This window comes from Vipera berus (assembly GCF_964194415.1).
Source record: "Vipera berus genome assembly, chromosome: 1".
Lineage (NCBI taxonomy): Eukaryota > Metazoa > Chordata > Lepidosauria > Squamata > Viperidae > Vipera > Vipera berus.
The window spans coordinates 229,080,042-229,106,837 of record NC_138202.1 but is presented as its reverse complement, the minus strand read 5'-3'; the positions used below and the strand labels follow the sequence as shown (position 1 = coordinate 229,106,837).

Below are 26,796 nucleotides of genomic sequence, written 5' to 3'. Positions count from 1 at the left end.
ATTATGAAGATTACCTAGTAAGAGGATTTCCACTGAAGTCTGCTATCTGTAATGATTTGCAAAATGAGATGCTTTCAGGGATTTCAGGAATATCTGTAGGAAAGAAAAATCAGATATTAATTATCTGACTAATATTATCTCCTGCAATCAGAAAAACAAATGCTTAAGGTCCATACTTGCGGATCCAAAAAGAGTCCCTATTACAATGCTTAAGCTCAAGACCAGCATGCCCAAAGTAGAAGTAATAGCAAGGTTGTTAGTAATTATACTATATATCAGTTGAAGACAACTCTCTTTCCTAATGGCCTGGTTCCACTGATTCTGAAACATGATTACTTATCACCGTGGGGTTAGCAATGAATTAGAGATTGAGAGGCATTGGGCTTGCCATAGACCTACTTCTCTCTTTTGCTTTTGACCAGGGAAAAAAGGCAGTCCCTCAAAATAGCTGAATGATACTAAATACCAAATTAAGGTATTTCCTATAAAAGCAGAATGCTAATGCCAAAAAGCATCTGTCAAACTACAAACTACCTACAGGTATTAACTTTTCCCAGGTTGAATAAGGACTTTTTTGAAGCCAGCAATAGGCTTACATCTGCAGGGCAGATTCATCAAAAGGTCACTAACACAGAGGTCCCCAACCCCCAATCCGTGGACTGGCATTGGTCCGCAGCATGCCAGAAACCAGGCCACGCAAACAGCGAAGCCAAATCTGCCGGATGCAGGCAGCACATGAAACCATGCCCCCTCTGGTCTCCACAAAACTGGTCCCTGGTGCCCAAAAGGTTGGGGGGCACTGCACTAACAGAACAGAACCCACCCATGTGAGTCTGAGGAAATAGAAAATATCTAACATTTATTGTTTCACTGCAACTGTATAGGAATCTGGACCCAAATTACATGGTATCCCTGCTGCAACATCTCCAGAAAGGAGAGAAGAACATTATATGAACCATCTTATTTTGGACTCCAACCTTGCTTTCACCGACAGAGGAGCCAAATTCTGTGAGACTGCAGTGAAAGCACAGCAACAACTAGGGCAGGGGTAGGCAACCTTGGCTCTTTTATGACTCGTGGACTTCAAGTCCCAGAATTCCTGAGCCAGCTGGCTCAGGAATTCTGGGAGTTGACGTCCACGAGTCATAAAAGAGCCAAGGTTGCCTACCCCTGCCCTAGGGCAAACAGGATTAAATTGCCAGTCTTGTATTAATTCTATTTCATTAATTTTACCTTTCTGGTTTTATTTTTTTGAATACGCTGTTCTTTAATTGTAATAATAAATTTGTTTTAATAATGACAAATGAATCATGATTTTTACATAATAGCATTTAGAATAAAGAGATGGAATAGACTTGATAAATGGAAATCAAGCTTTAACAACAACAACAAAAGCATACTATTCTGTTTAGGATTCAGCAGTACAGGTTGACACACAACCATAATGCAGCTGCCCATTACATTCGTATTTCATAGTCGTCATAAAACAGGTCGGTCATGTGATCTCCATGGTGTCGGTAAGCTACCTCTATGGTTATTAAGCAGCCCCCATGGTCGTTAAATGAACAATGGTTTGCTATGGAATAGTTTTGCCAAAACCAAAAAGTGCCACTTTTTGCAAAACCATTGTAAAACATGGTCACATGACTGTGGGACACTGCAAACAGCTGTAAATGTGGCTGTGTTGCTGAGTGTCCAAACTCTGTTCAGGTGATCATGGAAGGGGTCCAATTGTCAGAACAATGAACCTGGGTTGTATAGCTCGAAGTTATGATTAGGATTAATCATAATCATAACTTCAAACAATTACCAGTTGTAAGTCAAAGACTAACTGTATCAGGTTTAATATATAAGTAGTCAGAATTCCATACATCCATCATAGAGGAACATAGTTAGTTTATTTGTTTCACGTTACTCATAGGCCTGCTTCACATGTAACATAAACCTGAGGTTTGTTTAATCATGATTTATTGAACGAACTGAGTGGGTATGTGCAGCATCTTAAATCATGAGTGGCTTGTTACACATGGTATGGACCTAGTCACAGTCAGCACATACAGGTGGTATTAAGAAAAAAATCAGCTTTTACATAGGTCTAAAATATTCCAAGAATTTCATATGTATTAATTTGATCATCTTTAGAAAACTCTATAGTAACTCAGCCTATTATTGGCACTCCATCAAAGAAATCAGGGTCTATATTGTGATCACAAAGAAAGAAATACTCCTTAGCATGGCTTCATTTTATATCATTTGCATCCTGATTGCTTATTTTTATTAAAAAAAACCAATTAAACTATAAGCCACCTTTAGGTTTTCTGATATAAATCTAATAAAGAAATAAAATAAATAAATTTAAAAGTCTTCATTTGTATTTACAATTTTCACTCCCAGAAAACAAATAGATTCTGAACACTGTCAACTTGTCCTAACAAGAATTTTTAACACATTATTCTCAGTTAGCAATTATAATTTTAAGGGAAGTAAATGTATCAGGATTAAAGTTTTGTCAAACTCTTCCAAAAGCCAATAGTTAGAGGGGGTGTTAACTAGAGTAATAGGGGAAAAGTCCTATTAAGTATGGGTCAAATAGATGTGCAACCTGCTTATAAAATTCTGTGCTCCAGCTAACCAGGTCAAAGAATGATGGTAGTTAATCAATTCAATTCTCTTGAATGTGCAAGACCTTTTCTGCCCTACACACCACGGAATGCTCTTATTTATACATGTGACTGGCCAGATGCTTTGGCAGTGGATACCCTGGTACTGCTAAACCATAAGGCTATAAAGCATAAGCTCTATGACGCAGGATGGTGGAAACAGGCACTCTGTCAAGTGAAAAGTTAGCATGGCTAATGTGAAAAATGCCATGCAAGTAGGATTATAAATACAAGGACACATGTTTCTCTCCAGGAAGAATACACTTAATGCTGGGAGAATCACAGCTAAATTGTGAATTGCAGTCACAGCTGAAAACCTGCCTACAGTACAGCATGGGAGTCTACTAAGAGGACAGTCTGACATTACTACTTCACACTGACTCACTAAAATCCCACAAAATTGAACCTGGCAAGGGAAACACCTGTTATCTGAACCAAGGTAGGGAAAAACATGTGCCTTATCCAGCACCCTTTCTTGACTTCCTGTAAAGTTTCTATAAGCAAAACCTAAACCCCACCGTACCCAGGTGCAATTTTTTTAAATAGATGTAACCCCAGCATAAATTTATACTTAAAGATTTAGATAACTTGTAAAGTAAAATTGCACAATGGCTCACCAGGGATTATTGCATTCTTTACCATCCTAAGCAATGAAAGCAGAGAATGGGAACAGGAAAAAGAAGGGAAGAAAAATTCCCCATGCTAGGCTATTATCAACAGAGATAGTGTTCCTTGAAAAGAAGTAGCAGTCTTTTGTGAAATTGTGCAAAAGTAGTTTAGAATATAGAAAAGGCCAACTAAGCCATAGTGGCTGCAAGAAATATTTTAGTATCCTTCTAACCACAACAGCTTTATTAGGACAGCTCTAAGATGTTCCGATATATTTATTTTAACATATCAACTTTAATTACTCCTAGTTTGCAACGTAACATAACGTAATAAAAATATAACATAAATATAAACAGTCAAACACTCTAAATATCTCTGTCTTCCAAGGAATATATATGTTTTCCTTTCAGATGGAGACAGGTTTAAGTACAGATGGATCTCTTTATTGTCAAACACATAACAGTTCATCCTTGGAACAACCACTACACTTATGGACCTAACTTAAATGCCACTAGGTGGAGCCTAATGTGGACATCTGATTCTCTTCCCAGATTTCTAACTATTATAGATTTAAATAATGGCAATAGAGATTCTGGATTTTTTCCAGACTTGTATTGTTCGAGGTAATATCTGATTTGTACAACACCCAAAGCTGTTATGATTAGATTTGGTACAATGTCTGGACTAGAACTAAGTAGTGTGTTAATCTGTACTTAAAGAAAAGCAGTGTGACATGTTTTGCTTGGTTAATCCAATGAAAACAAGGTCTGGCATCTATATACCACTAAATACTACTTTGGTGTCATGACCTTAGTGCATCATAGGGCAACAATTTTTGAACCAATGGACTATGTATCCAAAATCCAGGATCCATTATTCCTGAGAAAATGAAATTTGGAGATGTTGTGGTTGCTTCCATGTTACTGGCTGCTGCTGTGCTATTACTGTGGTCATGTGATCTTCAACTTTAATGTTTCCCAGCCAATCTCATAATCCTTTACTCTCTCCTCCAACCTGGCAGCAGTACTTATCTTCCTGCTGGCCTTCGATTTGCAACTTCCTGCTGGCTTCCCCATTAACGTTCTTCCTGCAAGTTTCCCACAAGCAAAGTAAATGGGGAAACCAACAGGAATTTGAGGAAGGGGAGGGAGGGAGAGGCAGAGAAGGAAAGAGTATAGCTGTGAGGAAGGAATGAAGGGAGAAAAGAAAAGTAGGAAGGGTGGAAGGAAGGGAAAGATGAATCAACAGGGCCTGTGTTTTCTAGTATTATCTAAACCAGACCACAGAATGGATGATTTAGGCTTGATTCCTCTTTCCAGCCTCCAGACCAGGACGAACTGGAATACAATGTCAAGAAAATGAAAAGAAAAATTCTGCAGGTATTGTCAAGTCAGCACCCTGCAACTTAATTGGGAACAACCAGAAGACCAATGAGCTAGAGAAGCCCTTGTCAATTCATTATGGTATCCAAACTAACACTTCTCCTTTAACCTCACAGGATATTTTAGGTAAAAATAGGCATCATTCCATCTTTAGATTGTCATGTTAAAAGCTAAAGGTTAATGCTTGTTCTAAACACTGACATCTTTTCTGCTCTCTTCAGTCCCACACTCAGGGCAATGTGATTCTATCTGAGATTTTCTCACTTCTCAAATCCATATTTTTCTTAGAATTAATCTGGATCAAATTAACATTTCTAATTTGGAACGATTCTCCTTGCTACACCATGTGAAATAGTCAGCTTTTAAGGATGAAAACAGGGCTAATTTCAGAAGGAAGCAGTACTTGTTTGCAAGTACTTTTTTTTAAAGAAAATCTGCATTTGGCAGTGAAAATTTGTAACAGATTCACAAAGTATGAAATCAAACTGGGTAGAATATAAAATTATTTCTGGTACAAGCTTGAAGAACTATTAGTAACTAATATCCACTATTAAAAAGTACTATGTACTATGCTTCGTGGTATTTCGCACAGAACATTTAATTAATACTTTGATTGTTTTCAAAGTGAATATGCTTGTATGTATATGTAGATTTATATCTACATATACATATTCTCTTTGATATTAAGAAATATCCTGGTTTAAGTACCACACCCTTAATTATGCTACCTGAAATACCTGTAAATGAAGAATAGTTTTAATTAAATACAAATAACGTGGAAGTAAAGTTCATAAGAAATATCATGTACTTTGATATTTCCAACATTTAGACTGAAAAATAAATCTGTGAAGCTTGACTGTATTTTCGTTGTGAAACTAATTCGTTGACAAATTTATTAGTGCAATTCTAAGTACAAGACAGCAAGCAATACACAAAGAAGCTCATAATGATATAGCTGAAAATTGAAATATTACACTGTGGCCACATTTAAAAATGCCTAAAATAGAAAAGGCTTATAGCAGAAAAAAAGATTAAAAATTATAGCAGAATAATAGAATAACAGAATAATAGAATTGGGAGAGACCTTGGGGGTCTTCTACTCCAACCCCCTGCTCAAGCAGGAAACCCTATACCATTTCAGACAGATGGTTGTCAAATCTCTTCTTAAAAATCTCCAGGGATGGAGCACCCACAGCTTTTAAGGGCAAATGCTGAATACCAAGCACATTACTCAACAATTCTTAAAATGTGCTCCTTTAGTCTCTTCAGTAAAATATCTACAAAACTTTTTTTAAAATGTCAGTAAGATCACCAACTGGATGATTTCATTGTAACCAGAATACACATATCACTATATCCACAACAGCTAGCAAAACCTACTTCCAGCTATCATAAACCCAGAATTTTGTTCAGGTAGTTTCCAAATTTGGACCCTTGGAAAGAAAAGGAATTAAAGAAAGTGTAAGATAAGTTATGAAGATCAAGGCTACATATTTCATGATGATTCATGAAAGGAAATGCAGTAGCTATTCATATACAATAATGAATATAGTAAGGATTGTTCATGCTTAGCCAGAGAAAGACAACTTCTTTTAAAAATGGACATTTTTCTCATAGTTCTAATTATTGCCAGCTACTTTCTGGGCAGGGCTGAAATGAGCAAACGATGGAGAACTAATTATCCGAATCTTCTTCCTTTAACTGTACTGTCGCTTCTATCTTCCCTTTACATCAGGCTGCAGGAGAAGGGCTAATGTTTATAAAATTTCTGAATGAATAAAGTTATTCAGAGGATTTTTTTTCAAATTAAGCCAAGAAAGACAGTTAGATGTAGTGGCTGCAGTCCTGAAATTGGACTAGGAAGAACGCAGGTGTAACTGTCTTCTGCCAGGGAAATTTCTTGTGTGACTAAGCCAGGGGTCAGCAACCTGAAACAGTGAAAGAGCCACTCGGAACCGGTTCCCTCACAAAAGGGAAAACTGGGAGCCGCAAAAAATGTGTGCACATGCGCATACATGCGTGCATGCGCAGAACAGGGTTTGACTGAAGAGTGGAGCCAAGGCGAGCTATGCACCTACCCTGCATATTTGAATTGATTGGTTGAACTTTTTTAGTCCCACTTTTTTTTTTGGACTGCACATGGCAGAGGACTGGGAGCCGCAGGAGACGGCTGAAAGAGCCGCATGCGGCTCCGGAGCCGCGGGTTGCAGACCTGTGGACTAAGCCAACCAGTTACACTCAGGCCCATCTGCCCCATGAGGCTGATACTGTGGGGATCAAATAAAGAGTGAATTCTGCATGAGAGAAGAATTCCGTAAGCTCCTGGACAAAAGGTGGGAAAGAAATCTGATAAACAAATGACAATAAGAAGCACATGTGATCTAGGACCACAGTTTGTCTGCCCGGTGATAAATGAATACTTCTGAACTCAAAGTGCAAAGGAGAACATTGAAACAAAATAAAAACAGGCATGTAAAATTAGATGGGTACTTGCCAAGACAAAAAAGATGCTGGGTCATAGTAAAGAATTTAAAGAGCAGTTTCTTCCCTTCAAGGATTTTCAAAAGGTAGACCTTCATATATAACCTTTATGCTTGTGACAACAAGGTTGAGGTGGGCACCAATATCAAATAAAATGCTAATCGTTAGCTTATAGATTGCAATTGTTATTAAAAACAACAGGAGAAGGATACTTGCCTTCATTGTTGCTTTAAATTATTGTTTTCTAATCTAACACCCTTGAAATATACGACATATCAGCCTTTAATGTGGAAAGACTATATAAAGTGGAAGTCTGGTTTAAATAAAATCTAGGTAGGCTTTTGGTTATATGATTCTCAGGAATATATTTAGCAACTGTGAATGTTTTAAAATGATCCCAACAAAATTTATCTGCCGATTTTTCCCCTCAAAATATTCATGAAAAACATACAGCTTATACAGTCTATCCACAACATTCTTAGACATGATGCTCTGACAATGAAAATACTAACCTCTTCTGGAATTAAGGTATGTTCGACACCATATTTTTCCATTTGTTGGTTCTTAACCTCATATCAAGCTTTAATTAAAAAAAACCTTTTAAACTATGAATTCCCCTATCCCATAGTGTCTACAAAAATCAATTAAAATAAGCTTTCCCCTTTTCTTATACAATAATATGCAAAATAATGCAAAATCTAGACAATGACTGGGTTTATACAACATGCTTATCAGTGTTTACTAAATAATTCACAGGTGCCTGAGTTGTAACAAGACACTACACCCCTCACTTCAAAAAAAAAAACCACAACGGCCTTGTTAATACCATACACCAAGAAAAAACTTTTTTAAAAAATCCCATTATGCAAAGTGTGAATCCAGGCATTTGTTGAATGCACTGCATAAAAAGCTTGTCCAGTCCTGCACAGTAACTGCTGTTGCTCAAATAATATGGATAAGGTGGCAAACTGCATGCCACAGTTAAGCCAGCATAAAAAAGGCTGTCACAATGCAGGGCTTGGGCCAGTCTTAAAAGCTATTCCAACAGAAAAAGGATGTATATGGAAAATTTCATGGCAATCTAACTTGGGACCTAATTATGTTAGCCAGGCCCTTCATTAGTTTGCTTTTCATTTGAACATTAATAGTTTGTTTTTCCAAGTCGGTCATGAATAGTAAGAAGAGATACATTAACCTATTTGCCAACTAATTCTATAATGCAATAATTAAGGGTGACTCATTTTCAACCATGCTGTAAAACAATCCTAATATAAATTAGCATATATTCATGCTTACCATTTCGAGACAAATCAAGTTCTACCAGCTGCATGAAGTTTGCTATCTCTGGCGGAAGTCGTTGGATTTCATTATCGCTAAGCCCAAGTTTTCGTAATTTTATAAGTTGAAAAAAAGGCTGAAAAAGAAAACAATTTTCCATTCAATACATGCACACAAAAAATAGGTAATTTTGGAGCTTCTTGCAAAGAAGGAAGTTTTAATAAGGACGAAGAAGAGTGCCCAACATTGATGAACATTCAGCATTATCCTGTTAATTGAATTTATCATAATCACCCCGTTTCAGCTTGAGAGGAAACAAATCAATTCCAAGATCAATGTGAGGCAATATTATAGATTCTACTTTGGTGTCATTATCCCATGACCTTTTGTATAGTCTCATATATCAGTGAAATCTCATGGACCCTAGGGAAAAAAAACAATTTTAATTTTGCCATGTGACCTAGCCATCATGTGCATTCATATCATCACTCATTTTCATCTCTCTGTATGCACATGTTCTCATAGATGAGCTTCGGTATAACTAAAGTCCACCTCCATAAAGCAATGAATTTCTTACAGCATGTGTTTAAAAGGGAAGGTAATGTTGGTAATGCTGTATTTGGCATTGATATAATGCTCGGCAAAGTGAGAAAATAAAACTAAAGAGACGTTACTTAGGTAGCAGTCTAAATATGGGTAAAAATGTACTCTGCTTCAAGGCCCACCATACCTGTCAAGATGCCATTTATCCATCTATCTCCCTATCGGCTTGTTCTGCTTCATCTGATAAGTCAGCAGTCTTTGGTCCCATCATTAAGACAGTGTCATCTAATGGGATCCAAAAAGAATGCCATCACTATTCCTGTCCTTTAGAATGGCATCCAAAAGAAGTCTCACTTGTCTCCCATTCTTGCCTTAATTTAAAAAGTCCTTAAAATTTTCTCCCACAGCCTGCTGGAGTTCTTGAAGAGCTCTGACCCTAGATGGGGCCATTTTGGATGCAATGGCTTTATCTCTTAATTATTTATACTGCCCAGAATGTATTTTTTTATTGAACTACCTTATAACTCAATAAATACATTAAGTAAACTAAGTGGCACTTATGCTATCTCAAGTTGCCAAAAACAATCAGCAAAATAACATAGAAGTAAATGTATTATAGCCTGCCTTTCTTAGAGCCTTCCCACAGCCAATTCAGCATGTCTACATCACTTACACAATTTTAGGACATTCATATTTAAACTATCATTGAGATAAGGTATTATGTGTGTATGGTGTGTGCACGCACACAGACAATATCATCTCACAAACGAAGATACAGATCACACAGTTGATCTCTGGATTTTATACATATGATTCAGGCCTACTTTCACCACCTATAGGCTTGAAATTATATGGTACATTGTTCAATTATTACAGCCCACACAAGGAGCACCATGTAGCTTTAATAATACAAATGTGAGCTCATCTCCCCACAATGAGTAGGGTACTCATCACACAGAGCGTAAGAGTCACAGAACCAGACGATAGACTTTTATTTGTCATTTTTCTCATGCATCATTTGTCTTAAAGAATTTTTTGTACAGGGCGCTAACAGGGACCAGTTGAGTTCTCCGTTAATGAAAAACAAACCGCACTAACTCCAAGAACACTTTTAGACAGAGGCATAATTATATCTGTTAGTATTTCTACAAAATTATGACTCTCATAGCCTGATTTTAAGACTATCCAAAGGCATGAAGAAAAGCATTACTGTGCAACCAGCAATCTGCGAACTTAAAGCTCATCAAGAGTTTACAACTAAAATTATAGTACCTGCCAGCAACAGATCCCATGTTGCCTTTGAGTAAAAGATGTATTCTTGTCTCTCTATGAATGTCTCTCTTAGAGAGATAAAGATAACATAATGGTGGATAGGTCCCCAAATTTTATTTCAAATAAGCTGGGACATAAAGAAAAAAAAATGGAAAAAAAATTAAAAGGTAGAAAAAATATAATAAAAAAGAAAATATATAAACAAGTGATTTCCCCTTCATCACAAGTATAAGCAATTTTAGTAACTTATCACTGTTTCTTAAAATGCAATGAATGATCTCCTCTTCCCTTATCCCATCTCTTATCTATAAACAAATCATTGTCATTTCAGTCCTGATGTCAGCAAAAGTCCATTAAGAGTTACCAATGATAACAATATGTGAATTGTAACCTTCATCAAATAAAGCAACTTTATATTCCTTCCTTCTACTTCTTGTTTTTTTAGTGCCTTCAAATAATGTTCTAGAACCTCCCAACTTTGCTTTGGAAGCACCCAAAGTAGGTTATAAGATGGGTGTCTACATAAATGTTTTCCAGATTACTCCCTTGGTTTGTTATTTGTATATCCTTTTAATTATTAAGACGTCAGCCAGCTACTTTTGCACGTCCAGTATAACACCTTTTTCCATGTCATTCTTGCGGCCCTTCATTTTTAAATAAACTTTCAAATCAATTTAATAATGTCAGGTAAAACTTGTTTCTCTTCCATAACATCTTTTAAACAGTTCATCAATAAGACAAACAATTTTAAAATTAATTTCTGGGTTTATTGTTCAAAAATATTCTTTTTTGTCCAATATAAACATATTTTGCTTTATTCTGTAACTGAGTTTGATTATGCTCCATTATTATAATCTTTAGTTCTTTCTAGTGTCCAATTCTTCTCTTATTATGTTTGCTTAAAAAAATTTAAAACAAAAGCATTTTTGCATGTGTACAATTAATTCCAAAATGTTATTTCAAATTTATTTCACTCCTTAGTCCATTTGTAATTTTCTAAAATCAAAGTTTTAATCAACACAAACCATTTAAAATAATCAGCAAAATTTTAAAAAGAGACATTCTTAACTCTTATAACTGTATTGCTATTACATCTACCGGTTATCTCCTTAATCATAGGATTTTTTTCTCCATTTGCTAAAAGAGACATTTCAGGATCTTCATACCGTTCAGCATATTTTAGCAAGCACAATGCATTACCAAATTTTTACTCAAAGATATTGCTTTAAATAATATCTCAACCTTTAATTTTAGAGAGTTAAAAAGATCAGTGTAAAACAGTTCTGTAACTATTAATAAAAAAGACAATAATTATTAAGGGAAAAAACAGCTCTTGACAGTTGAATCATCTATCAATCTACAGGGGAAGGATAGAAACACTCAAGTTACCAATTATATATTCTTACAGTACAAACAAAACTTAATTCTAGTACTAACCAAAGGAACAAGCCACTACTAATCTTAATAAGGACAAGAAAAACATTCTGCCAATCATTTGCTATCTGTATTCTCAAGTATGAGACCCAACATCGGATTATGATTTCATGTAAGTAAGCAAACAGGCGCCTCAGTTCATATGCGCTTTTTCCCTCCTTAAATGCAATAAATCCCTGTCTCTGACCTGATTTGCAACAAAATACAATTTCAATCTTGTAGAAACTAGGTAACTGTCATCCATGAAAGAAGATAAAGTTTATAACATGTAGTATTATATTGCCCCCAACAATCTTGATCCTCATTTTACTGATCTCAGAAGGATGGAAGGTTGAGTCAACACTGAACCAGTCAGGTCCAAACTCCTGGGAGTGGGCAGAGTTAGCCTGCACTACTCCATTCTAACCACTGTGCCACCACAGCTCTTATTCTATTCAATCTGTTCCCAGAAACAGTTATAGCAAAAGAGAAGCTTTTTAAAAGTAAAGGATTAATTTAATTTAATTCATTTAACACAAATTAATCAAGCCGTGCCACGTTGGATCATCATTTTAGATGAACTTATCTGAACAGAGAAACGCAATGACCACCAGTGAGCAAAAAAAGCAGTGGGAGCAAGAGTGACTTCTGACTTCCTACCAGCTTCCCCATTGAGTTTCCTTATGGGAAACTGACAGGGAGCCTTAAAATCCTTCCTTTCTTCCTTCCCTTCCTCTCTCCCTCAAATTCCTGCCAGCTTCCCTATTCCTGCTGGGAAGCCATTAGGAAGTTGCAAGTCCAAGGCCAGCGGGCAGGTAAATGGCTACTGCCAAGTGCAAGAGTGAATGAAGGGGTGCTTGATGATGCAGGCCATTAATGGTATGTGCGGATGTGTGAAAGGTGCTGCATGAGTTGGGAAAGTATGCATCAGAGATGCTGTGCAAATCAGGGAGGTCCATGGGGCTTATTACTCTATTTTCAACTCTATGTAACTGCATGAACATTTCATAATATATTACAAATTCATCAATGCAAACGCTACACAAAAGAAAATTACAGCAACAGTGAACTCTTCCTCTTGATAGTTCTTCAAGTAGGGGGGAAAAGCCTTAATTCTTATAAGTATTTCCTATGGTTTTTGTCTTTTGGCTGAAAACTCAACTATTTTTGTTTATTTAACCTCAAGTGGTTGAAACCACAAAATACAGACCAGTCACAGCACTATTCTCAGCGTGCCAGTCTGAAGACTGAGCAGCACAATTCCCTAAAACTGAAGGTCTTGGAAGACGGAAATTTCTTATCTTGGGTTGGTCCTGTTTCTGATCTGCAAACTCAAACAACTGAATTGATGAATAGTTATGAAATGAGATTTTTTGTAGATATAATTGTGGAAAACCCGTAATTTATGACTTTACACTAACCAACTCTGCTCATTATCCAAACACTTAGGCATTAGCACTGCATACTACAATTCAGATATAAATATACACACAGGCTCAAAGAAAAATCTTGGCAAGCATTAAGCCAAAAAGGCAATTCCCAACTACAAAATCAGATTAAGCCTCCATCAAGTAAAAAGCTCAGATCCTGGTGACTTCATACTTGCAACCCTCCAGCTTGCTTAACAAAAATGTAAAAGTTTCTTATGACCTACTTCCTACTTTTTAAACTTACCATCTAATCTGCAATCCTAGTATTTCCCAATCATCTTCCATAAAAATACAAATCAGATCTGACTTTCTTTGCTTTCCAAAATTAGTTGATTTTGTCTCACCCTGATGCTTTTGCAAGAGGTACTTATAAATTGACTATTTCCAAAATTACTCCAGCATATACATTTTCTGGAATCTATCAAAAAACCATTGTGAGATAGAAGAAGCTCTCTCTCAAATAAGCTTTTACATTCAGAAAATTTGATGCAAACAGTAGATCTAACTTACCTTAGGGGTTATTTCTCTTCAATGAGCTGATGAATTCTAACCCAACAGTTGAATATAGAGAATAAAAAAGCTCTAACACCTTGTATTGTTAGGGATGGTTTTTGAGATATACTTTTTATGTCAATCAAAAATAGAAATAGCCCTTTATTCTTCATTTAAATGGGAGCCAACCAGTCAATCCAAACACAAAGCTAAAAAAAAACTGATTTTGCTACTTAGGAGCCAGCCAACTCTTAGGAGCCAGCCAACTCTTTATACAACTAAACAAAATATTACAGCAGAGTTTTTCCATCCACATCCAAGCATCCAGTGCAGCAAGCCACTACATTTACTCAGAGAGAGTTCACAAGGTCAAATCAACTTATCATTTAGCACACATAGTAACAAAAAAAATGATTTGTAAATTTTTTCCACTCAAACAAAGAAAACTATGGTGGGGTAAAGATTTTCACCCTGTCATTACTGCAACATTCTAAGATAATCAGTTCAAAGCCTTAAAAAAAAAGCTTAGACTGATATAAGCTTATGAGAAAGCTTATAATGTAGTGCCTCTTTGGGGAAAAATAAAAGGAAGAATCCCTTCTTCCTTCACATTTTCCAATTATTAAGCTGGATTTACACACTGTGCAGTTTGGTGTGGTAAACACTTCAAGCTGGAAACTGGGAGAGTGGGAGTTCAAGTCCCATCTTAGGCATGAAAGTCGGCTGGGTGTCTTTGGGCCAGTCACTGTCTCTCAGCACAACTCACTTCACAGAGTTGTTGTTGTTGTTGTGGGGAAAACAGAAGGAAGTAGTATTAGGTACTTTCATCACTCTGAATTATTTATAAAGTAATAAAGGCAGGATAACAAAAAATATTTAAAAATCTAAATAAATAAATAAGCTGATGAAATGAAACAGTAATATGATTCAACAAATCATGGCTAAACCGTGACTCAGAAATATGAAACCAATTCTTAGGTTTAAACATACCAATGTGGGCTATTCCAAACCTTTTTTCATATTGCTCCTCGCTACAACTCTTACACTATAGTAAAGGTGATTGTACTCACACTTTACAGCAAGTAAATCTCATTTGTTTAGCTTTGACTTAGCATGCTGTGTGAAACTATTTAATTGTGGTTTATTTAATGAATCATTTCCTAGCATGATGTATAAATCAGATCTATATGAAACCACTTCATAAACCAATGTCCTCAATGACAAAAGAAGTTCTGAAGGTATTTTACATTGACATGAAATAAAGATTGCCTACATAATTTGAAGATACTGTAAGAACTTCTACAATACGTCAAGGGATCTTGCATAATACGGTAGCTATATAATCTTATATAACAGCTTATAATATCTGCCATACACCGCAATTTAAAGGCATTCCTACATGTAGACTAGTCCTTCGATGTAGGTGATTCACATTGGTCTCTTGGTTGTGTTTGATATCAATGATTATAGTATTCTTCTAAATGTATGGTGATTGGTGGGGGCAGCATAGTGTTGCAGTGGTTCTCCTTTTTTCTCCATGATTACTTTCCATCAGTTTTCAGAGGGCAGGGGCAGGCCAAATCCTAGTTCTCTGAGAATCCCTCAGACCCGACATTGTCAAATCAAATCAACCTTTATTGTCAGAGTACAAATCACTAGGTAAGATCATCCAACCACAGTAGATCATGCTGATGATGCACTTATATATTTCACCTCTGGACTGAACAAGCAATGTATCTATAGTGTTATTTCAGTGCCTGAAATCTACTGGAGGTTGGAAGCGAGCAAGTGGCTAGTTTTCATGGACCACCAATCCCAGAGATTTTTTTAACCTTAGCTCTTGAGGGGATACCACTTCCCTAGATTGAACTGGTATGCAACTTGGGGTTTTTTTCTGGACTTACTCAAGAACTGGTAGAAAACCACTGTGCCGATTCATGTTGTGTGGCATTTGACCCTTTCCTGGATTGAGATGCCCTACTTATAGTCACCCCTTCATGGATTACTGCCTTGTCGTGGCGAAGGGGCTTGCGTAATTCAATGAAGCTATGAGCTATGCCGTGCAGGGCCACCCAAGACGGAAAGGTCATAGCAGAGAGTTCTGACAAAACATGATCCATTGGAGAAGGAAATGGCAAACCACTCCAGTATCTTTGCCATGAAAACCCTATGGACAGTACCAAAAGGCAAAAAGATATGACGCTGGAAGATGAGCCCCTCAGGTCAGAAGGCGTCCAATATGCTACTGGGGAAGAGCAGAGGGCTAGTACTAGTAGCGCCAGAAAGAATGAAGCGACTGGGCCAAAGCCGAAAGGACGCTCAGCTGTGGATGTGTCTGGTGATGAAAGGAAAGTCCGATGCTGTAAAGATTTTTTTCTCCATAGGAACCTGGAATGTAAGATCCATGAATCAAGGAAAGCTGGACGTGGTCAAACAAGAGATGACAAGACTGAACATCGACATCTTAGGTATCAGCGAATTAAAATGGACAGGAATGGGTGAATTTAATTCAGATGACCATCAGGTATACTACTGCGGGCAAGAATCCCTCAGAAGAAATGGAGTAGCCTTCATAGTCACTAAAAGAGTAGGAAAAGCAATACTGGGATACAATCCTCAAAATGACAGAATGATCTCAGTTCGAATCCAAGGCAAACCATTCAATATCATAGTAGTCCAAGTCTATGCCCCAACCACCAGTGCTGAAGAGGATGAAACTGACCGGTTCTATGAAGCCCTACAGCACCTTATAGAACTAACACCAAAAAATGATGTCCTTATCATCATGGGGGATTGGAATGCTAAAGTAGGAAGCCAAAAGATAACCGGAATAACAGGCAAGTTTGGCTTTGGAGTACAAAATGAAGCAGGGCACAGGCTGATAAAATTTTGTCAAGAGAATACGATGGTCATAGCAAACACTCTTTTCCAACAACCCAAGAGACGGCTGTACACATGGACATCACCAGACGGTCAACACAGAAATCAGATTGACTATATGCTCTGCAGCCAAAGATGGAGACGTTCTATACAGTCAGTAAAAACAAGACCAGGAGCTGACTGTGGCTCAGACCATGAGCTTCTCATTGCAAAGTTTAGGCTTAAACTGAAGAAAGTAGGGAAAAGCGTTAGGCCACTCAGGTATGAATTAAATCATATCCCTGTTGAATATACAGTAGAGGTGACAAATAGATTTAAGGAATTAGATCTGATAGACAGGGTGCCTGAAGAACTATGGACAGAGGTTCACAACATTGTACAACAGGTAGCAACCAAAACCATCCCAAAGAAAAAGAAATGCAAGAAAGCAAAATGGCTGTCTGAGGAAGCTTTGCAAATAGCTGAGGAAAGGAGGGAAGCGAAAGGCAAGGGAGAAAAAGAAAGATACACCCAATTGAATGCAGAATTCCAGAGAATAGCTAGAAGAGATAAGAATGCCTTCTTAAATGAACAGTGCAAAGAAATAGAAGAAAACAATAGAATAGGGAGGACCAGAAATCTTTTCAAGAAAATTGGAGAGATGAAGGGAACGTTCAATGCAAAAATGGGCATGATAAAGGACCAAAACGGCAGGGACCTAACAGAGGCAGAAGAGATTAAGAAGAGATGGCAAAATTACACAGAAGAACTATACAAGAATGAGCTTAACGTCCCTGATAATCACAATGAGGTGGTCACTGACCTCGAGCCAGACATCCTAGAATGTGAAGTGAAGTGGGCCTTAGAAAAACTGAGCAACAACAAAGCTAGTGAAGGTGACAGTATTCCAGCTGAGCTATTCAAAATCTTAAAAGACGATGCAGTAAAAGTGCTACACTCAATTTGCCAGCAAATTTGGAAAACTCAACAGTGCCCACAGGATTGGAAAAGATCAGTTTACATTCTAATTCCAAAGAAAGGCAGTGCCAAAGAATGTTCAAACTATCGCACCATTGCACTCATTTCACATGCTAGTAAAGTTATGCTTAAAATCCTACAAGCTAGACTTGTATGTGAATCGAGAACTACCAGAAGTACAGGCAGGATTTCAAAGAGGCAGAGGAACTAGAGATCAAATTGCCAACATATGCTGGATCATGGAGAAAGCTAGAGAGTTCCAGAAAAACATCTACTTTTGCTTCATTGACTATGCTAAAGCCTTTGATTGTGTGGATCATAACAAACCGTGGCAAGTTCTTAAAAGATGGGCATACCAGACCATCTCATTTGTCTCTTGAGAAACCTGTATCTGGGTCAAGAAGCAACAGTGAGAACTGGACACGGAACCACTGATTGGTTCAAAATTGGGAAAGGAGTCCAGCAAGGCTGTATACTGTCGCCCTGCCTATTTAACTTATATGCAGAGCACATCATGAGAAAGGCAGGGCTAGATGAATCAAAAGTTGGAATTAAGATTGCTGGAAGAAATATCAACAACCTAAGATATGCAGATGATACCACTCTAATGGCAGAAAGTGAAGAAGAACTAAAGAGCCTCGTGTTGCAGGTGAAGGAGAATGCAAAACTTGGGTTGAAACTTAACATTAAGAAAACCAAGATCATGGCATCCAGCCTTCTCAATTCTTGGCAAATAGATGGGGAAGAAATGGAGGTAGTGACAGATTTTATTTTCCTGGGCTCCAAGATCACTGCAGATGGGGACTGTAGTCAAGAAATTAAAAGACGCTTGCTCCTGGGGAGGAAAGCCATGGCAAATCTAGACAGCACACTAAAAAGCAGAGACATCACCCTGTCAACAAAAGTGCATATAGTCAAGGCTATGGTCTTCCCAGTTGCAATGTATGGCAGTGAAAGTTGGACCATAAGAAAGGCTGAGCGCCAAAGAATTGAGGACTGTTATGGAATTTATTTGTGCAGAGGTCTCCTTGTGCTACCAAAGAGTTTGCACAGACAAGGAAGGGCACTGAGAGCAGTAAAAGTCACACAAGAATACACTGAGTTATAAAAACAAAAAGTAGTTTACTTTAAGGTGGTGTAAGAACAAAAATGCACAGTCAAAAATAAACAGTCCAGGTCATAAACAATAGCAACAGTCCAAGGAGTAATCCAAACTACAAAGTCTTCTTACCGGTCCAGAGGTCAATACACAGTTTAGGTTACAACAGTAGTAAACCAACAGCAAAGCAAAAACAGTAACAGTAGAGATCAGTGAATTCAGAGAGAGAGAGAAGCTACGTTCCTAGCTTCCTCTTATGGCCATGAGAACACTTACACACCCATTGGCCAATTAACAACTTAAAGACATAGCATTATGGTTAATATATTTTCAACCCAACATTGTAGGCTAACACCATATGCCTAACATTCTCCCCTTTGGGTAGAATAATATATAACTCTTACAATCTTATGCACATTCTTTCACAATTAGCATTGTGTTTCACAGCACTTTGTACCTTCGTAAAATGGTCTGCAATATTTACATCAGATGGACAATACTCTAACTGTATTAATTTATCTTTGACACATTGTCTGATATTCAAATAACGAAGATCAGTATGTTTAGATCTTGTTCTTACTGCAGCATTATTAGCCATCTTTATCGCAGCTTGATTGTCCTCATACACAATAAATGGATCATTTACATTTAAACCCATATCTAACAATAATTGTTTGTACACTAGCAGTTCTGTACATAACACTGATAGACATGAAAATTCAGCCTCCATTGTAGACAAGCTTATGTGTTTCTGTCTAAGACTTCAACTCCCTGTTCATTGCAGCTTTCCATGATGCCTGTTCCTTTTCAGGATACATCCTGATCTCATCATAGTTAGAAGGTACTACACTAACTTGACATACTATACTTGCTTCATAGCGATCAGGTGGATGTCTGATACGCATTGAACGCCAAGGAATTACAGGGCTTTGAATTTCAGACTCCTTTCCTTCCTCTGATTCCTCTATTATCTCCCCTATCTCCTCTTCATCTTTTATATTTACAGGAGATGTATTATCATTACTAGTTACGTTATCAGAGGAGTCCTCAAACACTAGAGGATCAGTATTAACAGTTTCTTGCTCTAACCTATCCCAACCAACGTGCTCAAGGAACTTTGCACTAGCACTGTTATATACATTAGTTGTGCCTCGTTCCCAGAAACGATAGGATCTATGGTTAGCTTCGTAACCTACGAAGTATAATTGCCTAGCCCTATGTTGGCCTTTACTCCTGAGTTGTGCAGGAATGTGGACCCAAGCTGGGGTGCCAAACGTGTGCAGGTAATCAAGGTTTGGTCTTCTACCATGCCATATAGTATATGGTATTTTACCAGTAGAAGTATTAGCAACTATATTCAGAACATGGTTTGCACATTTTGCTGCCTCCCCCCACAGTCTATCTGTTAAGCCAGAATCTCTTAACATAGTTCTCATCATGGCTTGTAACGTTTGCCCACGTCTCTCAACAAATGCATTATGTTGTGGCCTATAAGGGGCTGAATGTTTATGCTCAATGCCAGCTGATTGTAGCATATCAACAAAACACTTATTTGTAAATTCAGTACCATTATCAGTAACTATGCACTGAACCTTTCTCTTTGTTTTTCTCTCCACGAACTTCAGCCAGTTTGCAAATTGTTGGAAAGTATCTGCCTTTGACTTAAGCAGATAACAAAAACCATATCTAGAGTAGTGGTCCAATATACTTAAAATATAACATGACCCTCCTAAACTTGGTTTCATGGGTCCAATTAAATCAGCAAACACAACTTCCAAAGGTACAGTTGTTTTGAAGCCGTTTATCCTGTTTGCAGGAGTTGCCTTGCTCTTTTCCTGATTACAGGCATTGCAATTCAAATACTTACTACATGGCTTCAGTTTAACTCCCTCTACTAATTCCACTGTTTTACGTAGTGAGTTAAAGTTTACATGCCCTAACCGCCTATGCAATAAATGTATACATTCATCATGTGGCTTCTTGTTCTCACATATTGAGTTAGCTTTAACTGTACTAACCTGGTTACTTGTGAGAACGAATAAACCATTTTTCAAATTAGCAGTTACACAGGTTCCATTCCTCTCAATAGTGCATTGCTCCCCTCTGAATGTTACCACAAACCCAACCTTAACCAATTCCCTTACAGATAACAGGTTGAATCTTAGCTTAGGTATATATAACATAGGTAACTGTTCATCAATGCATGGACAATAGGAATTACCTTCACCAGAGGCCTTCATCCTCCAACCATTGGCCAGTGAAACATATTGGTTGCTGTTTTTCATATTAACAAACCTCTCTTTCACTTTAGTAATGCATTGTGAAGCCCCACTATCAACAACCCACAATTCATTGTTTCTGGATGTTGGTTCACCAGAAATAGCCAAACCAATGCCCTTCTTAGCCTTCCCACTGCTATTCACATTCTGTTTTTTAAAATTAGCAGTAATGTCCAGTAATGTTAGTCAATGTCAGTTCCTCTCTGGTCAGGACTTCCAAAGAAGAAACATACTCATCATAACTCTCATCCAAAGATGACAGAATAATGTAGACCTGATGCATCTCTGAAAAAATCAGCTCCTTTTCATGAAGCTCTTGAAAAGTTGCCTTCATGTAATTTAAATGGGTCAGCATATCTCCATTCTTCTGCAGACGAGCCCTAAACAGCTTACGTGTAAGGTGTATATGTGCACCCACACTGTCTCGAACATAAAGCCTTCGCAAAATATCCCAACACCTAGCAGCAGACTCCTCACCACGAATATGGACAAGCTGCTGGTCATTCAGTGTTAGTCCAATAATGCAAAGAGCTTTCTCGTTGCTTCGTTTAAAGTTGTCTAACTTCTTTGCATCCTCTTCGTCATCTGGATCCCAAGCAGTAGTATCTGGTGGGTTATTTACAACAGCCCATAGTCCTTCCTTGCGCAAAAGCAAGCAGCATTTTGTGGACCAGGAAACATAGTTTGTCCCATCCAACCGGGTTATCCAGGAGATGCCTGACAACTGTTCTTGTGCCATTTTACACCAAATACAAACTCAGCTAGGAATACTGTGTGTACTAACTCTCAGTACAGGCCTGGGCCCATAACCAGTGTTATGGAATTTATTTGTGCAGAGGTCTCCTTGTGCTACCAAAGAGTTTGCACAGACAAGGAAGGGCACTGAGAGCAGTAAAAGTCACACAAGAATACACTGAGTTATAAAAACAAAAAGTAGTTTACTTTAAGGTGGTGTAAGAACAAAAATGCACAGTCGAAAATAAACAGTCCAGGTCATAAACAATAGCAACAGTCCAAGGAGTAATCCAAACTACAAAGTCTTCTTACCGGTCCAGAGGTCAATACACAGTTTAGGTTACAACAGTAGTAAACCAACAGCAAAGCAAAAACAGTAACAGTAGAGATCAGTGAATTCAGAGAGAGAGAGAAGCTACGTTCCTAGCTTCCTCTTATGGCCATGAGAACACTTACACACCCATTGGCCAATTAACAACTTAAAGACATAGCATTATGGTTAATATATTTTCAACCCAACATTGTAGGCTAACACCATATGCCTAACAAGGACTTTGAACTATGGTGCTGGAGAAGACTCCTGCGAGTCCCTTGGACTGCAAGGCGATCAAACCGGTCAGTCCTAGAGGAGATCAACCCTGACTGCTCTTTAGAAGACCAGATCCTGAAGCTAAAACTCAAATACTTTGGCCACCTAATGAGAAGGAAGGACTCACTGGAGAAGAGCCTAATGCTGGGAAAGATTGAGGGCAATAGAAGAAGGGGACAACAGAGACTGAGGTGGCTGGATGGAGTCACTGAAGCAGTAGGCATCAGCTTAAATGGACTCCAGAAGATGGTAGAGGACAGGAAGGCCTGGAGGAACGTTATCCATAGGGTCGCGATAGGTCAGACACAACTTCGCAGCTAACAACAACAAAAACTTATAGTCACTGATGTCTTGGTTACTTCATGTGTGGGCTACCACAATGTGCTTTATATGATTGCCCTTAAAGACTAGTCAGAAGCTACAGCTGACCCAGAATCCAGCAAAATGAGAAGTAATGAGCATACCTCAGTGCACCCATTTAAACCCTCTGCTACAGGAGTTGCAACCTTGGCTTATGGATGCAAATCAAGGTGCTGACCATCCTCTATAAGGCCGTATATGACAGAGGACCTGGATATTTACATTTGTCTCTTTCCATTAAAAAGCTCCAAAAGAGTTTGACATGCTTTTGATTCCAAGTATTAAAGAGTGTCCTCTTATGGGATCGAGAAGATATACCTTCTCTGCTATAGCATATACCTTTTGGAACATTTGTTCTAAGATCCACACAGCCCTGACCCTGCCAACTTTCAAAAGAGCCATGACTGGCTCTTTCCTTAGGCAATGTTCCAAGGGATTATATAAACCCATTACTAAATCTATGTGGATTCTTCTTAATGATTGCAGTTCTCCACCCCAATAATGGCATAGATGTGTCTATGTTGTATTATTGTATATATTGTTGTTTCAATCGATGTAAGTAGCCAAGAGTCTTGCACACGTTTGCTCTTTAATATCACTAGACTAGGGGTCCCCAACCCCCAGTCCGTGGACCACTACCGGGCCATGGCATGCCAGCAACCGGTCTGCACAAACAAGCAAAGCCCCATCCGTGGGATGCAGCAACACACAAAACCACACACTCACCGGTCCGTGGAAAAATCTTTCTCCACAGAACCGGGCCCTTGTGCCCAAAAGGTTGGGACCTCTGCACTAGACAACCTATGGACTGTGGGTTTATCATTTCAGAATTATTTCCTTACCTAACAGAAAAAACTGAAGGACCACAGGTGGACAAAAAAGCAGTGGGAGCAGAAGCAATTTTCAATTTCTTGCCAGCTTCCCCATTTGAGTTTCATTGTGAGAAGCTGGTGGGAAGCTTCAGAAATCTTCCTTCCTTCCTTCCTTCCTTCCTTCCTTCCTTCCTTCCTTCCTTCCTCCCTCCCTCCCTCCCTCCCTCTCTCCCTCTGTGAGGTACATAGCAGGGGGGAGCACAAATTAGGGGAATATGCAGGGAGAGGCATGGACCAGGAAAGACAAGCTGGGTTTCCTATTCCACCATTCCCTTTTCAGCAGGCAGGCAAGTGGCTACTGCTAGGTGGGGAACAGAGTGAGGATCTGCAAGACTGCCTGGGAAATTACCAATAGGACATTCAAATTGAGTATCCCATGACTGCAATAGTAGCTGGTTAACACTGAAGCAGCTACATTACAACTTTCTCAAATTTACTTTCCTCAGGAGTCATGGGTTCTGGATTTTGAACACAATCAGAAAGTTAGGCCATCTGAGGTTCCTTGGTTCAAAAACTGTTGTCCTAAGGTGCATCATTTTGCACAGTTAAAGGTCATGAGTGTTTTGGTAGTACAGAAATTCTGAACAGTTCAATATTTAAGTGAACTCTTACTAGCCATCTTATTTAGCAGCAATCATTCCATATGTCTATGGAGATTCTTAAGTCATCCAGGTACGGTTGTCCCAAAGGTGCTTTTTCAGGAGGCAACTGGACTTTTGGGAGAATCATTCCATATCTTTAACAGCAGTGTGATCTAGAACAGAGTTTTTCAACCACTGTTCCGCGGCACACTAGTGTGCTGCGAGATGTTGCCTGGTGTGCCGTGGGAAAAATTGAAAAGTAATTATAAAATACTTTCTTTGTGTTTATTTGATTCCTATTCAAGAGAATTACTTTATATATAGTCAATATAGGCACAGAGTTAAATTTTTTAACATTTTCTAATGGTGGAGTGCCTCGTGATTTTTTTCATGAAACAAGTGTGCCTTTGCCCAAAAAAGGTTGAAAAACACTGATCTAGAATGTTGTACTTTGGATACCAATAACCTGAGGTAACAGCTCACATGCAACCTTTGGACTCCCATTCTGTGGGTCTCAGAAACCCCTGTTAAAATAGGCAAATTGCCATTTAAAACAAAGGGGGGGACCCTAACTCAAACTATTCTTAGAAAATAAAAATGTGGTGGGGGGATTACAGCCCAGTAATTTTTCGAAATATACCTATCTGCCCTCACAAGGAAAAATGAAACCTTGGGTGGCAGAAAATGTGTGGGAAAGCACCTAAGCAATTTGCTTTTTGACAAATGGCTATTGGTTGATTGACCATGCCCACCACAATATGGATTTGTGAGCAGGTAGGCTCACTCTTCTTCCCATGGCACACAATTTGTCCATGTGCTCAGATGCCTAAAGATCTTTTCTGCTCCGTAAACAAATCCCTGTAGCTAAAATTTCTTACTATTACAACTATCTCTGCTGCAGCAGGTTTTAGAATGAACCTAAGGGATGAGCCTCAGGATTTAACTTTTAAGAACAACAGATCTTCCAAGATGGAACTCAGCTCATCCTTAACATTAAAAGAGCACAAATAAAGCATTCGCAATATTGGAGTGTGTCCCATCTAACTGCCTTCAGACAGATCTTCTGACAAGTTTAGCAAAATACAAAGATGGAAGGAAGAATGGAATGAACAGCACCTAACAGAATGAACCCAGCTAATGCCAACCCTGCAGTCATCAAATTATTTTCTGCAACTATACCCACAAAAGCTTTTCAGCATTGTGACCTAAAACTCCCCCAAGAGGCGAGTTTTGAATTATTTTCCATTGCTACTGTGAAGCAGAAAAAGGAAGAAGGAAGGAAGAAGTCAGCAAAAGCAAGGTGCTTATGTTGCAGACACTTCAGAGTAACTGCAAGAGTCTTCTTTTCATGCAATGAATAATGTATTAGAACAATTTTTTATTATTTTCCTCTAGACAGGGATTCATTTCCTCTCCATTTTATGTAGAATGAGCAGCAAGAACAGGAAAGATTAAAGAACATCTGCTGTGAAAATCTCATCAGATCACAGCAGAGAAAAGCTTTCACTTCCAGCTGCTACACTGAAAACCTATAATCAGACATTACTGGATGTTACTGTATCTGTGGCTAGTTTAACTGCAAACGGGAGCATAGTTCTGACAGTGGCTGGAAATGTGTCAAACAAGACATGCTCCACACGACCAGATTTATATAGATAAAACATCTATCTTGTATTAGAAATAGTTGCCACTGGGTTTGGGGCGTGAGTAATACAGTATGTATTGCACCCCAGTGGATTCATTTAACCTCCATATCTGGATTTACTGCCCAATTCTAAGTACCTCAAAAGAGATATTTACTATCTCTTCTGAGAACTATACAGTACTATCCAGAGAAAGCAAATTTGTGTTGGACCTCATGAAAAACTATTTCAGCAAAACCCCAGACAACTAAAACCTTGAGTAAAACATTGGCAGTATCCCTTGAATCCCTGCAGATATTAGCCATACATGCTGAAGAGTAAAGAAATAATAAACCAGTATATTAGGGTTGCAACAGGTTCATAATGTTGCAATTCAGCCTGCTACCCATTTTTAATGTTTTTCTACTGGCAAATAATAGTCAAAAAAACAGCAGTACAACTTCTAGGATAGAACATATTGAAAAATGTCATTGGAAATGAAAATATATTCTTTTAAATACAGTAAATCACATTCAGAGTGTGCGTTACTTTTTTAAAAAATCTGAAAGGTTTTTTTAAACTTTTTTTAACCTGGTCTGATGGGTTTAGGGGTATTTTATAGTTTTGTATTAATTTATTGAATAGGGCTATAGTATTTAATATTTTTAATTTTTGTACATTGTATTTTATTGCATTGCCCTCTACACTGCCTTGAGTCCTTCGGGAGAAGGGCGGTATATAAATTAAATTAAATAAATAAAATAAAATAAAATAACTTTATTTGTAACAGATAAGTATAGAGATATTCAACGAGAATGGGGATTCCTAATCATAGTATTTTGTAGAAAGACATGCTTCAAATTATGTCTTCAATAATAAGCCACCAAAACATGCATTAAAATGTAGGATTAAGCAGATGTTTTGCCTTAAGTAGCAAGTAATCATAGAAAATGGGCAATAACTGAGTAGTATTTGTCATTAAGCAATTATAGCTTAAGCAGAGAAGGCAGTAAAATGTGATAGTTACTGTTGCTATTTTAAAGCCAATTCAATCAAGCTCTTCTAAGATTAAACTTGTACAAAATATGAGATCCAAACTACTGCCAAAATGGGGAAACAAGAGGCCAGCACTGATTCTTTTTCCATAACACTAGACTCCCTGCTGTTGTTGATAAAAATTTGATTTGAATGTGGTAAACCTGTGCTCCAAGTATAGGGCATGGTTTGCCTGTTTTATAGATCAGGGGTCCCCAACCCCAAGT

At 38.0% G+C, this 26,796-nt stretch overlaps 1 protein-coding gene across 1 annotated transcript in view; it reads right to left on the bottom strand.

Moving 5' to 3' along the window:
- Window positions 1–26,796, bottom strand: part of LRRC1 (leucine rich repeat containing 1) — a 93,125-nt gene that overhangs the window by 57,168 nt on the left and 9,161 nt on the right. Inside the window, exons 2-3 of the mRNA XM_081313565.1 lie at window positions 8,429–8,546; window positions 15–93 (exon numbers count right to left, since the gene is read on the bottom strand). Of these exons, the coding sequence (XP_081169691.1) occupies window positions 15–93; window positions 8,429–8,546 (197 nt within the window). The remainder of the gene's footprint in view (window positions 1–14; window positions 94–8,428; window positions 8,547–26,796) is intronic.